Source organism: Rhinopithecus bieti, unplaced genomic scaffold (genome assembly GCF_001698545.2).
Source record: "Rhinopithecus bieti isolate Rb0 unplaced genomic scaffold, ASM169854v2 scaffold_7648, whole genome shotgun sequence".
NCBI classification, from domain to species: domain Eukaryota; kingdom Metazoa; phylum Chordata; class Mammalia; order Primates; family Cercopithecidae; genus Rhinopithecus; species Rhinopithecus bieti.
This window is the reverse complement of record NW_016805609.1, coordinates 2,040,454-2,054,289: the sequence shown is the minus strand read 5'-3', so window position 1 is coordinate 2,054,289 and position 13,836 is coordinate 2,040,454. Positions and strand designations below refer to the sequence as shown.

General features: G+C 38.2%; 1 protein-coding gene across 21 annotated transcripts in view; it reads left to right on the top strand.

The window, feature by feature from the left end:
- TRPM3 (transient receptor potential cation channel subfamily M member 3) overlaps positions 1-13,836 on the top strand; it is a 931,696-nt gene that overhangs the window by 678,576 nt on the left and 239,284 nt on the right. For all 21 annotated transcript variants that reach the window (XM_017873090.1, XM_017873069.1, XM_017873076.1 and 18 more), the window contains one exon: positions 1,895-2,069. In XM_017873090.1, coding sequence (XP_017728579.1) covers positions 1,895-2,069 — 175 coding nt within the window. The remainder of the gene's footprint in view (positions 1-1,894; positions 2,070-13,836) is intronic.

Genomic DNA, 13,836 nt, shown 5'->3' with positions numbered 1-13,836 from the left:
TCAATCTTCATAATCAGCAGCAATAAGGAAAGTATCTCCTTTACAGACACCCAAAGAGAGCCTTAAGGAGACGTATCATTTGAGTCACTAAGGGCTCCTGGGTCAAAACAGAACAGCAAGGCCTTTCACTTCCCTCTCCTTGGATTTGAAAGAGTAATTCTCAAGACCTCTCCATCCACAGAAAACGAATGGGTCCCCAGGTCACTTTTCTCTCCCAGTTCCCTCTAGGAACTGAAAGAACTCTTGGCATCTTGCCTTGATCAACAGTCATCACTTTCTTTTACGTGTTTTAAGTGGACATGCAAAATAGCACCCACTTTTGTGTAACTGGCATTTTGGATCATTCCTTTAAGATGAAAATCAAATCAGGAAAAACATCAAGTTAAAGGAGATAAAGCTCTAGGAGACTAAAGCATTTATACTTTAGAAGTAAAACAGGTCACATAAGTCAAAAATAACTTTTACCCGAGCAAGAAACCAAATCCCAAACTATTACTCATTACAGGGATGCAGTTTCTTGATATCAGACAAAAGCAAAGCAAAAGAAGTAAAAGGGAGAACTCAGATATCCAAGAATTGTTTTATTTTAGTTTATATTTATGGAAGTGGTACAGAATTTTGATTATTTCTTTTTTAAGATAACTGCTGTGTGTGCCCTCTAAGACCAGCTCATTTTTATGGTACTGCTCAATTCCTTAACTGTTCGGAGGCAGCAGAGAGAAAAAATACAATGTGATACCAAATTGAACAAAAGGAAGTTATTCAATGATAAATCATACTTGAAATGTCACTTAAAAATGAATTTTTCTTTCTCATCATGTCTCTCATGGACATTTGATTTTATTACTTCTCTTTAAGGTTAGGTTGAACCATGCATACAGCAATTAAAGCAATTTTCACCTGAAAACAGCAGTGTCTTCTGGCCCAGCATAAATAGCTTAAATACTTTTGGGAAACAATTCAACTGAATCCAACAAATGTTAACTGAACTCACATCACGTGCCTAGCTCCTTGGTCCATAGAGGCATATGCAATAATGGCAGATGGCAGATACCATATCTCCTGGGTAATTCGTCATGACAATCGTGCTGTTAAGAATCAATAATCATACAAAAATTAGCTGGGTATGGTGGCACATGCCTGTAATTCCAGCTACTTGGGAGACTGAGGTAGGAGAATTGCTTGAACCTGGGAAGCAGAAGTTGCAGTGTGCTGAGATTGTGTCACTGCACTCCAGCCTGGGTGACAGAGTGAGACTCCATCAAAAAAAAAAAAAAAAAAAAAAAAAAAAAAAAAAAAAAAAAAAAATCAATAATCAATCTGATCATGTATAGTCAAAGATAGACCCATAATTCAGCCAGTAGTTGATTCAACAAGTTAAAATATGTCCCCAGCTGATTTTGATAGTGTTTAATAAAAAGAACCATGTAGGCATTTTCTTACCCCTGTGATAACTGCAGGGAGGTGGCATTTTTTAACTTCTTACTTTTCATATAGAAAACAGACTCATTGGAAAGATAAAAGGCTTGCTTCAGATCATGTTCAGCTTCCACGCTGCTAGTTGCTGGTCTGGTGCTTTGTCTGTTGACTAATTCCTTTTTCTCCCTCCTCACCCCAGGCCCTCCCCTGTAAAGTATGGAACCCCGTGCCTTCACTGACCCCAGCATCCTGAGAGTTGAAGGGAGAGGGCAAAGTCCAATAGACTTTCTGGTGGGAAAATCTGGCTGAAGGGTTTTCTGTAAATTTTTGCTCAGTACTGTATCCCTTCATATGCTGCTACCTCCCCCGGGCTCAGTAATTTTAGTTTGTGCTTTTGTTTCTCTTTTGTTTCTTTGGTTTGCTGGCTTTGTGTTCTTTTCCCTTTTTTTCCTTTTCTTTTCCTTTTTTAATGCAGGAATCGGTCAAGGTGTTCCCGTGGTGGCGCTCATAGTGGAAGGGGGACCCAACGTGATCTCGATTGTTTTGGAGTACCTTCGAGACACTCCTCCCGTGCCGGTGGTTGTCTGTGATGGCAGTGGACGGGCATCGGACATCCTGGCCTTTGGGCATAAATACTCAGAAGAAGGCGGGTAGGTAACTTTCCAGGCCCCATGGAAGAACTTTAAAGCCTGTTTGGAAATGAGGGTATGAGTGGATTATGTTTTCAGTAGCTCAACCAAGACCTCAGATCAAAACAAGCTATGAACAAATTGTCTAAAAAATGTCTGTCATGGGAGGGCTGGGGCGAAGAACAGAGGAACATATTCTAAATGCCCTGTGAAGTGGGAAATTCTATGAAAGCTACACAGATAAATAACAAGGGTGAGGAAGAGAGAGGAGATCATAGGCTGTAGTCTCCTTTTCCTTGTCTTCGTATCTCCTTCTCCTCCTCCCAGTAAGGAGAAGCAGGAATTGGGTTTTAACACATGAAGCACAACCAGTCTGGACCAGATGGTTCAGGTTGGTAACTTCAGAGAAGCTGGGTTTTTCAGCTTCCAGGCTTGGCCTCCAAACACCAGCATTGCCAAGCCACTGTGAAGATCTGTGGTAGACCATGCCATCAGGCTTCTCTAGACGGGCGGGGAAAGTCAAATCTCTGTAATGGTAACTACTCTGGTCTTTTGTAAACTCCTTTTGAATACCTCACGCCCTTTCCTTGATCTGTTAGGCTCCTAATGCTACTTTCAACAGTCCAAACCCCCCAATCCCAGGAAAGATTCCCCCTTCACAGCACTCCCCTCCAGTCCAACTTCCCACTGAGCAAATGCTGAAATCCAGCACCCTTGCAGATTATTAGATCAAAATAAACCATCCCAAGGTGTGAGTGAGGTTAAGGGGGTAAAACTCAGGGGAGCCATTGATGTGTTAAATAAGGAACTTCCTAATCCAATCAATTCCCCTAACACATGAAATTTGTGGGGAGGGGAAAGCCTCAAATGAGATGATGGTCTTTTATTCGTGCCTTTTATAAATACACATTAAGTGTTTCCTGGGTGCCATGCACTAGGCCGAACATTAAGATGTAAAAAAGAAAAACATACAATTAATTGCCACTCTCAGGATGCTCACAGTAAGTCTAATAAGTAGACAAGTATTACAAAACAAAAATACAAATGAGCTCACCTACAGCAGGATGCTCCCTCCTCCATCCCTTTCGTTCCCATCCCTCTTGTACCTAGCCTGCTTTATTTAGAGACTGAGCATGGCGAGTCAGTACCATCCCATCTCTCCCCATCCCCTTCTTCATCTTTGACAGCAGCCCAGTACTCCACATAAGCCATTAAAACAGCACACCTACCTCATTAGTAGATGAACCTATGTTTGTGAAATGAGGAATAACAAAAGGCATTGAGCCTCCAGCTTAACACTGCAAACCCAAAAGCCCTGATACCAAAAAAAAAAGTTAAATTATTATTATATTTTGATAGTAAATGAGTGGTCCATTTTATAGCTCAGAACTATTTAAATTTAGTTAAATTACTATTATTTTTTATAGTAAATATTAGTCCATTTTATAGCTCAGAACCTAAAAAGAGAATATGTACCCAAACTTCTCTATGTTTGCAATCAACCCAGAGTTCAAGATTCTTAATTGTGCTTTGTTTTATTAAAAATTTAACCAAGGGTCAGGCACAGTGGCTCATGCCTATAATCCCAGCACTTTGGGAGGCCAAGGCAGGTGGATCACTTGAGGTCAGGAGTTCAAGACCAGCCTGACCAACGTAGTGAAACCCCATCTCTACTAAAAATACAAAAATTAGCCAGGCATGGTGGCATGGCACATGCTACTTGGGAGGCTGAAGCAGGATAATAGCTTGAACCCAGGAGGCAGAGGTTGCAGTTGCAGTGAGCCAAGATCGCGCCACTGCACTCCAGCCTAGTCAACAAGAGCAAAACTCTGTCTTAAAAAAGTAAATAAATAAAAATAACCAAGGTTCTCCTTTCTCTAAATCTAGCAATTTGTTCTATTTTTCAGAAATAAATAATAATTTTAATACAGTTTTTAGCTTTGGCTTATTTCTTACTTTCTAGTTTGCACATTATTTTATGGTATTCCTACAAAGTAGATGCAAATTTGCATTCAGAATGCATCTGTTGTTTTCTGGGTTTTTTTGTTTTGCTTTTGTTTTTCCAGAAAACTCATGGAAAAGTACACTGTTCACCTCAGCATTTCAGGTTTCTCAGGTGTATACACAATGAAAGCCAGGATCCAGTGCCTGTTATTTACCATGATCTTGGATTGTCTACCTTGAAAATGTTAAAATATTTAATAAGTTATATATAAATATGTTAAACTACTTAGATTGCCCTTCCTGCTTTAATATGGAAGAAAGATTATGTATTTTAGAACTGGGTGGGACCTCGATTATTTAAATTAAATTATTATTTAAATTAAGATTGTTTAAATTAGGTGCTTTGTCCAAAGCCACACAGCCCAAGATCCCAGGCCAGAATCCCTACTGGTATATGATGAACATGTACTGAAAGGTGTTTTATGCTGTGTGCTGTAGTGTTCCTCGTATAGTACTTCAGTGATACCCTTTTTTAAATATTCCAATGCACTTCAGTTGCCTTCAGCTTCCTCTTTTCATTATACTTTAGTATTATTATTATTACCATTGGTATTCCAGAGAAATCAAAACCAATGCATTCCTGGTTGTAAGTCAATGTCCAAGCTGATCAACCCCGTGTCATGTGGATTCTTTCTCTCTTCCTGCCTAGACGATCATACACCAACCCCAAAATTAAGAGTCAAAAATATGCTTTCTTTTCTTTTCTTTTCTTTTCTTTTTTTTTTTTTTTTTTTTTTTTTGAGATGGAGTCTCACACTGTCGCCCAGGCTGGGGTGCAGTGAGGCGATCTTGGCTCACTGCAAGCTCCGCCTCCCGGGTTCACGCCATTCTCCTGCCTCAGCCTCCTGAGTAGCTGCAACTACAGGCACCTGCCACCACCCCTGGCTAATTTTTTGAATTTTTAGTAGAAACGGAGTTTCACTATGTTAACCAGGATGGTCTCCATCTCCTGACCTCATGATCCTCCCACCTCAGCCTCCCAAAGTGCTGGGATTACAGGCGTGAGCCACCGTGCCTGGCCAAAAATATGCTCTTTTAACTTTAATTAGCAGTTTTGTTGTAATTTTATAGTCAAAATATGCAAAAGCACAATCTATATGGGATCTACACAAACTATGAATAATGGCTGATTATCAAAGAATATGAGTTTATGCATATAACTAGTGTGGAGGTAAAGAATTAAGTATAATTTTCGATCCTAAGACGTTTTAAAATTAAAACTTTAAAATTTTTAAGAGAAATTTAGAAATGGTTATTAAGAAAATAGAAGTCTAAAGAGAAGTTTTGTATTTTATGTGTAGTTATGATGAAGTGTCCTCTTGCTCCAGGAAAGCAATTATAAAATCATCATGATAAAACGAAGTCAGAATGTTTCTCTGTGCCATCTGAATAACTTCAAGAATTTCATCATGTTTATTTAGCTTGATAAGAAATTGTCTAGCCACACACGTGCAGCCAATTTTAAAAATCATTTCCAAATAACATTATCTTGCAGTAGTGTACTTTATGTTAAGAAAAAAAAAATTGGCCCACCTAGACCTTATTCACCAGGAAGGATTTCTTCTTTGATTTCTAATAAAGTCCAACAGTGTTGGAAATGTTTCACTACAAATAAATGTAAATCCACAACTACATGATCATATAAACAAATCTATATAAATGTGCATCACTGTACAAATGAAATTGGATATAGAGAACACATATATCCTGTTTATGAAACCTTTATTTCAGGGCTGCACCAGTATCTTTTCAATTACTTTGGTAACTCAAATATGATTAAAAATGTTTTAAGTTAATTTAAAGATTCTTAAATAATACAGATCCAAGAACTATTCACCTCTAGAGCCTTTCATTTTATAATCTTAAAGGAGTAAAAAAAAAAAAAATCAAGCCTTACATTTTAACCTTTGTGAACTTTATGTTTTATCTTTGAATTCCCTTCTAGAATGTGAATTTGAAAGGCAATCACTTTGGAAGTAATTTGTAATTGACAAAACTGATTAGCTTTTGTAGATGAGATTACTTAGGATAGAAAAAGACAGACTGCATCTATCACTATCCAAATGGGTTTGGATAAACTAAAAGACAATTGCAATTAAATTCCTGTTTGAATCTCTTTCTCCCTATCTCTGCTCTGTGGCATATAGTACCTGAAAGAAATGGTCAAACTCCCATTTTTTTCTCGTTGGCATAATGGATTTTCTATTTCTCATCTGTCATAGTTTAGAATGAGTCACTAATTAAAATTTAGTCACTTTCCCTAATTAATTTTATTGCTTTAGAAATATTATCAAATTTTATTTCTAAATCATGAATGACTAAACATGACAAAGTTAAAGAGATTCATGCTACCCAAATAGTATTTGAATCACCTAAGTTTTTTAATACTAGGATTCTATTTTTGTGTTGGAGCCATATGAGCTGTAGTATGCATAGTTGAGAATACCATACCTTTCTCCTGACATTGAAATCAGAGATTACTTTGCCTCATAATGGTCAACCAAAGTGTCAGATGGCAGAGAAATGTTGTCTAGCCCATCATTTGTCAATCAGTGAGCAGGTACTTCACCCATAAAAAATGTCAGTGTGAAAAAGGCATCCAAATGCATTTGTGTTCCAAAATGGTGCTCCTTATTCATCCAAATTTTATTATTGATTTTTACGTTTATTTTGGCATCTTCATTCCAGAAATAATCATCTGTATTTACCATTTTTTAGATACTCTAGGACAAGAAGCAGAGCTTGCTGGTAGCAGAAAGCCTTCAAGTTTTTTAGTCGTCTGTTATTAACTTTTGGGAAATTATCAGTGGGGAAAACACCAAGAGACTGTTCACATTTTTGTGTGTCAGTGGAATTTGTATTGGATATTGGGAAGAATAAATGAGCAATGGCTTGGGAGCAGGAGAATAGATAATACATTGCTAATAAAAATTTGACTTTCCTGCTTAAAGGATTTTTAATAAGGTTCCCTGTATTATTTGATTAGCTGAGGCAAAGGCATAAATGAGCGCTAACTGGAGATGAAAAACGAAAAATACATTGTATGGCTTTAAATTATGTAACTATATATTCCTAGCAGAGATGTGGCAAAAGCATGTTTCTCTGCAAATATACATCAAAATGACCAAAGATATGAGAAAGTCACCAGAAAGCTGGACATTTTAGAAACGCAAATGTAGTCTGTAATCCCCAGGGCCTGTCATTCTGTGCAGTGGTCACTATTGTTTTCTCCTGCTGCTCCAGAGATTTCCATCTAAAGCTGAAGGGTGTCAAACCCTAATTATTTGTCTCTATAAGACCTGCCAAAAGAACGTAATTGATCTCAATGGTTTGTATTCCAGCATGATTTAGACATAATTGGAATGTCAAGTGAGAAAAAAGGAGACATATCAAGCATGCTGGCTTCAAGTGTCCGTTATAGTTTTTGTTAATTTCATCTTACCTTGTCTATTTTCTAAAATTTTCTACAAGAAAACATGTCAAAACTTGATTCTTTTTTTTGGAAACATACTGTACAGACAAGGAACACTGGTGGTTTCACTTATAAAAAGGGTCACTGTAACTTGTTTTCCTAGTTAACATTTATTGGGTGCCTACTATATGCATGGGCCTGTTGGAAGATGAATAAGCCACAGCCCTAGCTGTCAAGGACTTTATAATGGGGACTAAAACATAGACACGAGTGCAGATAACTAGAAGGTCATGTGTGCTTTGATAAAGGCACAAAGGGTCACAAGAGCACAGGGGATAAAGTAAATGTGTGGTGCATTCTTCACGAGAATCCTATCAATGGAACAGTGTATGTTAATTATCCACGAAATGGCAATAGAATGACTCTATTTTTCCTCTTCCCGTTTTCCATCAAAAACTGGATCTAAGCTGAGGGTCAGCCTGGAGGACTGAGAAGAACTAATATTTGACCCTCCCTTATATAACTCAATTCAGAGAAATAATTAATCTGAAATAGAATGAAGAAAATTGGTAAAAGGGACAAATTCATTGAGATAGTTTGGCGATGGTTGTGTGTGTGTGTGTGTGTGTGTGTGTGTGTGTGTGTCTATGTTAAATTTATATACACTAATTAATAAATTGAATCCAATAAGATTACTTTATATATATGTATTATATGTTAATCTGTGTGTATATATAAGCTTAAAATTTAAGTGAAGACTTAAAGATAGAACTGATAATATGGCTTTTCAAATCAATCACTAGGTATTTTTGAATACTTGTTTTAGGTACTATGGGTGCTATGAAAAGTAGTATAATTTTCCTCAAGAGATGTTCACATAATCTTATTTGAACTAATATACTAACAAATAATTTTTCAATTAGATGCTATTATTGAATTCTGAGAAGGTAGAAGGAAGCATAGTTTGGAGTAAATGGAGAAAGTGTCATGGAGACAACACCACAGCAGTTTTTGCCTCTGTAGTCTATATAAAGACATAGATATATTGCAACCTGTGTCGTTGTGTCCAAGCTCTATAGGGCTAGAGTAGCTCCGTGTATTTAAGAAAGTGAGAAATAAAATAAATACGTTTGTCTTAGAGTTCACTATTTGATCCCTCATGTTGTATCAACATGAGAAGAATGAAGCATTGACTTTAAAAACAATTATCCAGAGTTTCTTCTTCAGGGAAGAAAGCACCATGGAGAGGAAAAGTTTCATTGATCTAAATTGGCTCATCAGCTCTCTACATGGACTAATTTGCTCTTTCCTAAAGAGTATGGAGGTGAGCAAAACTCTCTAGGAAAGAATGTCCTTGAACATAAAGAGCAAACATCAGAGAAAACATAGTTGTGTAATCCATTATGATAGAGAAATTCCTTTTAAAGAACCATCATCTACAACTTTCAGAAAGCCCATCAATGCCGAGTGATGATTTCAGAGCTCTCTAGTGATTACATTCCTCTGAGATTTCCTTAGCTAACTCTTGGCTACTTGTTTAACAACAACAACAAGAAAAATCCAAATAAACATGTGGTTATCAAACTTCAGCAGGTCTGAGAATCACCTTGAGAGCTTTAGGAGATCCAGATCCTCCTAAATATCCTGACTTTGAGGCACATGGGGTGGGGCTCGAGAAACTGTATATAAAACCCAAACCCGGCCGGGCGCGGTGGCTCAAGCCTGTAATCCCAGCACTTTGGGAGGCCGAGACGGGCGGATCACAAGGTCAGGAGATCGAGACCATCCTGGCGAACACAGTGAAACCCCGTCTCTACTAAAATACAAAAAAAAAAAAACTAGCCGGGCGAGTGGCGGCCTGTAGTCCGCAGTTACTTGGACGGCTGCAGGCAGGAGAATGGCGGGAACACCGGAGCGGAGCTTGCAGTGACGCTGAGATCCGGCACTGACTCCAGCTGGGGACAGATGCAAGATCCGCCTCAAAAAAAAAAAAAAAAGAAAAAAAACCCAAAACCCCAGGTGATTCCATTGAGAGTGGTCTATGGCCCACACTTCTCTGATGTTTTCAAAAATACCTTCCTTGGTTTCTGGGCCTCACGTGCATTCTCCTCACAAGCCACTGCATTGTTACCACAAGCCCTCTGTACCCTCTGGCGAATTTTGTCTTTGAAACCCAGTTGACTTGAAAAGCATATTTACCATCAATCACCCCATTTCTCTCTTTCCCACAGCTGTATGTGGTTCCAAACATCTGGCAGACTTGAACATTCTTTCCTGAAAAGCAAGCTGTGCCATAAAAATACTCATTTTGACAGGACGGACAGATTGATTGCTTAGTATTTTATTTACATGGAGTTTTAAGGGCATTCAGTTTACTTATTTCCTTGTTTCTTTTGCAAATCATTTTTTGACTAGCTCAAAATAGATAACCAATCTAAAAAGAGAAAGAAAAAAGAGGAAGAGGAAAGCAAAGGTATTTAGAAGTGAAATGGTGCTAGTTGGTGACAAATGATGGTTCTTTCAGCTGTCTGAGATTCAGGGTCCCAGGGGGCAGCATTGGAAACTCAGCATCTGCAGTGTCCTACCCCAGCTTCCTTTGACTTTACAGTTGGAATGAACAACCTTTAAAGAGTCCTAACCTCCCACTTGCCTTGATTGATTTTTACTTTTTTGAAGCCCTTGAATTCTTTCTCAAATGAATCCTCAGGTAGAGGTGCAACATGTAACACAGACAAGGTATAGGTTTACTCTGTCAACGCTGGGATAGGAGGCCTAGACCATGGTTCTCAAACTTTATTCTGCATCAGAATCACCCAGAGGGCTTGTGAAAACAAACAGCTACACAGGAGGAATGAGTTCAGGAGATGTATTGTACATAATGGGGACTATAGTCAATAATAATGTAGTGTATACTTGAAAATGGCTGATAGTAGATTTCAAGTTTTCTCACCATAATAAAATGAAAGTATGTGAGTTAATGCATATGTTAATCAGCTTGATCTAGCCATTCCACAGTGTATACACATATCAAAACATGCCATAAATACCATAAATACATACAATTTTTGTCAATTAGATATGCATTTTTTAAAATAAGAGAAAAAAACTACAAAAAAAAATCTCATAATTGCTGGCTCCACCTCCAGATTTTCTAATTCAATAAATCTGGTTGAGGTCAGGTAATATGCATTTCAAAGGAATACCTAAGTGATGCTATGCTTTTGGTCCAGAGACCATACTTTCAGAACTGTTTTCCTAGAGCATCCTTCTCTCTGTCTGACTCTCACCTACAAAGGCAGCTCTGAGGCAGCTGTGGAGCTCTTCCTGAAAATTCCAGGGGCTTCTTTGTGAAACCCCATTGAAGACCCCTGACCTACAGGTCAAGATCACATTCCTTTGCTTGGACCTAAGATCCACTGTATCCTGACCCCAGCTTTTCTCTAGAGCCAACTCTCACTCAACAAACCTTCTATTCACCCTACAACCCAATGGAGCTGTCCTCCCCACTGTTCTCCAAGCACTTCCTGCTGTCACAGGCTTCTCTGCCTTACCATGTACAAATGCATTTCTTTACCTATTTAATTTCTAGCAAATTTTTCTCTGAAGTTTCACAACCTAGCCTGTCTCACAAAAAGATGTAGTAAGGGCTTTAAAATCCACAAATTTATCTGAGTGAGGTGCAAATAATAAAATGTACTGGTGTTTCATTCCTTTCCTTTAGAGAAAGTAGATTCTGGGGCTGGGCGCGGTGGCTCAAGCCTGTAATCCCCAGCCACTTTGGGAGGACTGAGACAGCGGATCACGAAAAGGTCCAGGAGATCGAGACGCATCCTGGCTAATACGGTGAAAAACCTGTCTCTTACTTAAAAATAACCAAAAACTAAGAAGCACGGGGCAACGAGGCGGGCGGGCCCGTAGTCCCAAGCATACTCGGAGGCTGAGGCAGGAGATGGCGTAAACCCAGGAGGCGGAGCTTGCAGTGAGCTGAGATCCAGCCACTTGCAACTCCCAGCCTGGTGGCAGAGCCAAGACTCCGTCTCAAAAAAAAAAAAAAAAAAAAAAAAAAAAAGAGAAAGTAGATTCTGAATCAACCTGGCCAACAATAGGATCTACAGCTGCTAGGGATATAGAGGATTAATGCCTCATCTAGTGGTATTATTAATAATAAATAATGTTTGGGATGTTTTTAATCCCCAGATTCCTCATGCAATTCTCAGATGTTGATCATGGACCACAGGATTTATGAAAACTATATAGAACAGTGAATACATGCTACAAAAGCTTATTCAGTCAGAGAAACACTAAAAATGCATTAAAGTAGGATTTCAAGATTAACTCAAGTCTGCACTACTGTTGTCTAGAAAAGTCTCCGTTCAGTTTCAATAACATCTTTTTGCACTATCCTAATTGTTGGACAACTCTCTTAGAGTCGATGTACATATTTATTATGTTTTCTTGGGATATTCCATGCAAAGCAAATGTCCATCCATGAGCATAAACCTCTAAAAGTCTTAAGCAGTAAATAATCCATTCCTCTAAATCCATAGAACCATGATTCAGTGTCTTGGAGACAAACCTAAAATTTGGAGTTGTTTAACCCTATCATCTCCTTGGTTTTTGCCATTTGATAGTAAATTTGAGACTTTATTATCACTAATGCATTGATGACAAATACAGTTGACCCTTGAATGACATGAGGTTAGAGTTGCCAACCCCCCATGTGGTCAAAAATCCATGAATAACTTTTGACTTACAAAAACTTAACTACTGATAGTTCATCATTGGCCAAAAGCCTTACTGGTAACTTACCAATTAGCATATATTTTATATGTTACATGTATAATATATTTTTACAATAAAGTAAGCTAGAGAAAAGAAAATATTAAGAAAACCATAAGGAAGAGAAAATATATTTACTATTCGTTAAGTGGAAGAGATCATAAAGGTCTTCATCCTTGTTGTCTTCATATTGAATAGGGCTGAGGAAGAGGAGAAAGAAGAGGAGGGGTTGGTCTTGCTATCTCAAGGGTGGCAGAGGAAGAAAAAAAAGTTAGAGTGTAAGTGAACCTGCACAGTTCAAACCCCTGTTGTTCAAGGGTAAACTGTAGTTTAAATCTGAGTGTCAACTCCAATAAATTAGTAGAGGCTTCCTGGAATGATGTGCTAATATGATTCTGAGATCTCATCTCAGTGCAGAAGAAAGCATACTAAGATAGATTAACAGTGTCTGCTGTGGCAAAGATAGGAATTTGGAGTCAACATGCCATGAATTTATTTGTTATTTCATGAACTGAAATAAAGCCAAAATCTTATAGATACCCCCATAGCTATAAGACTACCAGGCAATCATCACGTAGTGCATTAAATCATGAAACCAACAGGAAAAATAAGACATCCAGCTGTCTGGAAAATAGAACAAAAGGTCCATTTTTTCGTCGACTCTGTAAGGCACAACAGTGTTTAAGTTATCATCTGTCATATGAGCCTTTCCACACAGACGTAATACACAGGAGATGAAGAATAAGAAATCCTTTAGTGTGGGATGCTGCTTGGATCTGGACACTGAGAGACAAGCTAACTGAGCAATTGCCTATTAAAAATGCATGAGAATTTTTTTTTAAAAAAAAAACTAGAAATCTATCATAAATATGTAACAAAAATAGAGACACTTATATTTGTCCCAGTGTTTCATAGAGTAAAATAAAAGGAATATTTTGATAAGTTACTTTGAAAGAGAATTTAAACTTATCCCTCCCCTTTTCCCACACCTCTGACCCTCTCTCCAGCAGCATGCTCAAAAATTTGAAATTAATATTTTTTAGAGCTTCTGCATGCATCAGGCTGATCTAGGCACTTTATTTCATAAACTTCACAAGGTGGCTATAATTATTATCCCTATTTTATACATGAGGAAATTGAGGACAGAAAGGTTAGGTAATTTGCTAAATATCTCAAAGCTAGCGAGCGGTCAGCCCAGACTGACGGGAGCTGGAGCTAGGCCCTTAGCAGCTATACCATGTTGTCCTCTAAGAAGGTGGGACCCAGTAACTCCAAAAGGTTTATTTTGTTTGCCCCAGTATCTGAGGGCAAGTTTTTGAGTTTGTCTGAGTTTTTCCAGACAACAGAGGAGGTGGCACCCAGATTCCATCTTCTCTCCCTTCTCTCATATGCTGGGTAACTTCTCCTGTGAGTAAGCGTTGCACCAATGTGTAAGACCAGTCAATTGCAGGAGGCCAGTGTTGCAGTCTGCCTGGAGACCCCAAAAATTCAGTCCAGCTCTGATTCTGTCTTTTATATGGGTCCTAAAACAATAAAAAAAAAAAAAAAAAAAAAACTTTTCTCTTGCCTGGGCTATGGCAATATTCACTGATG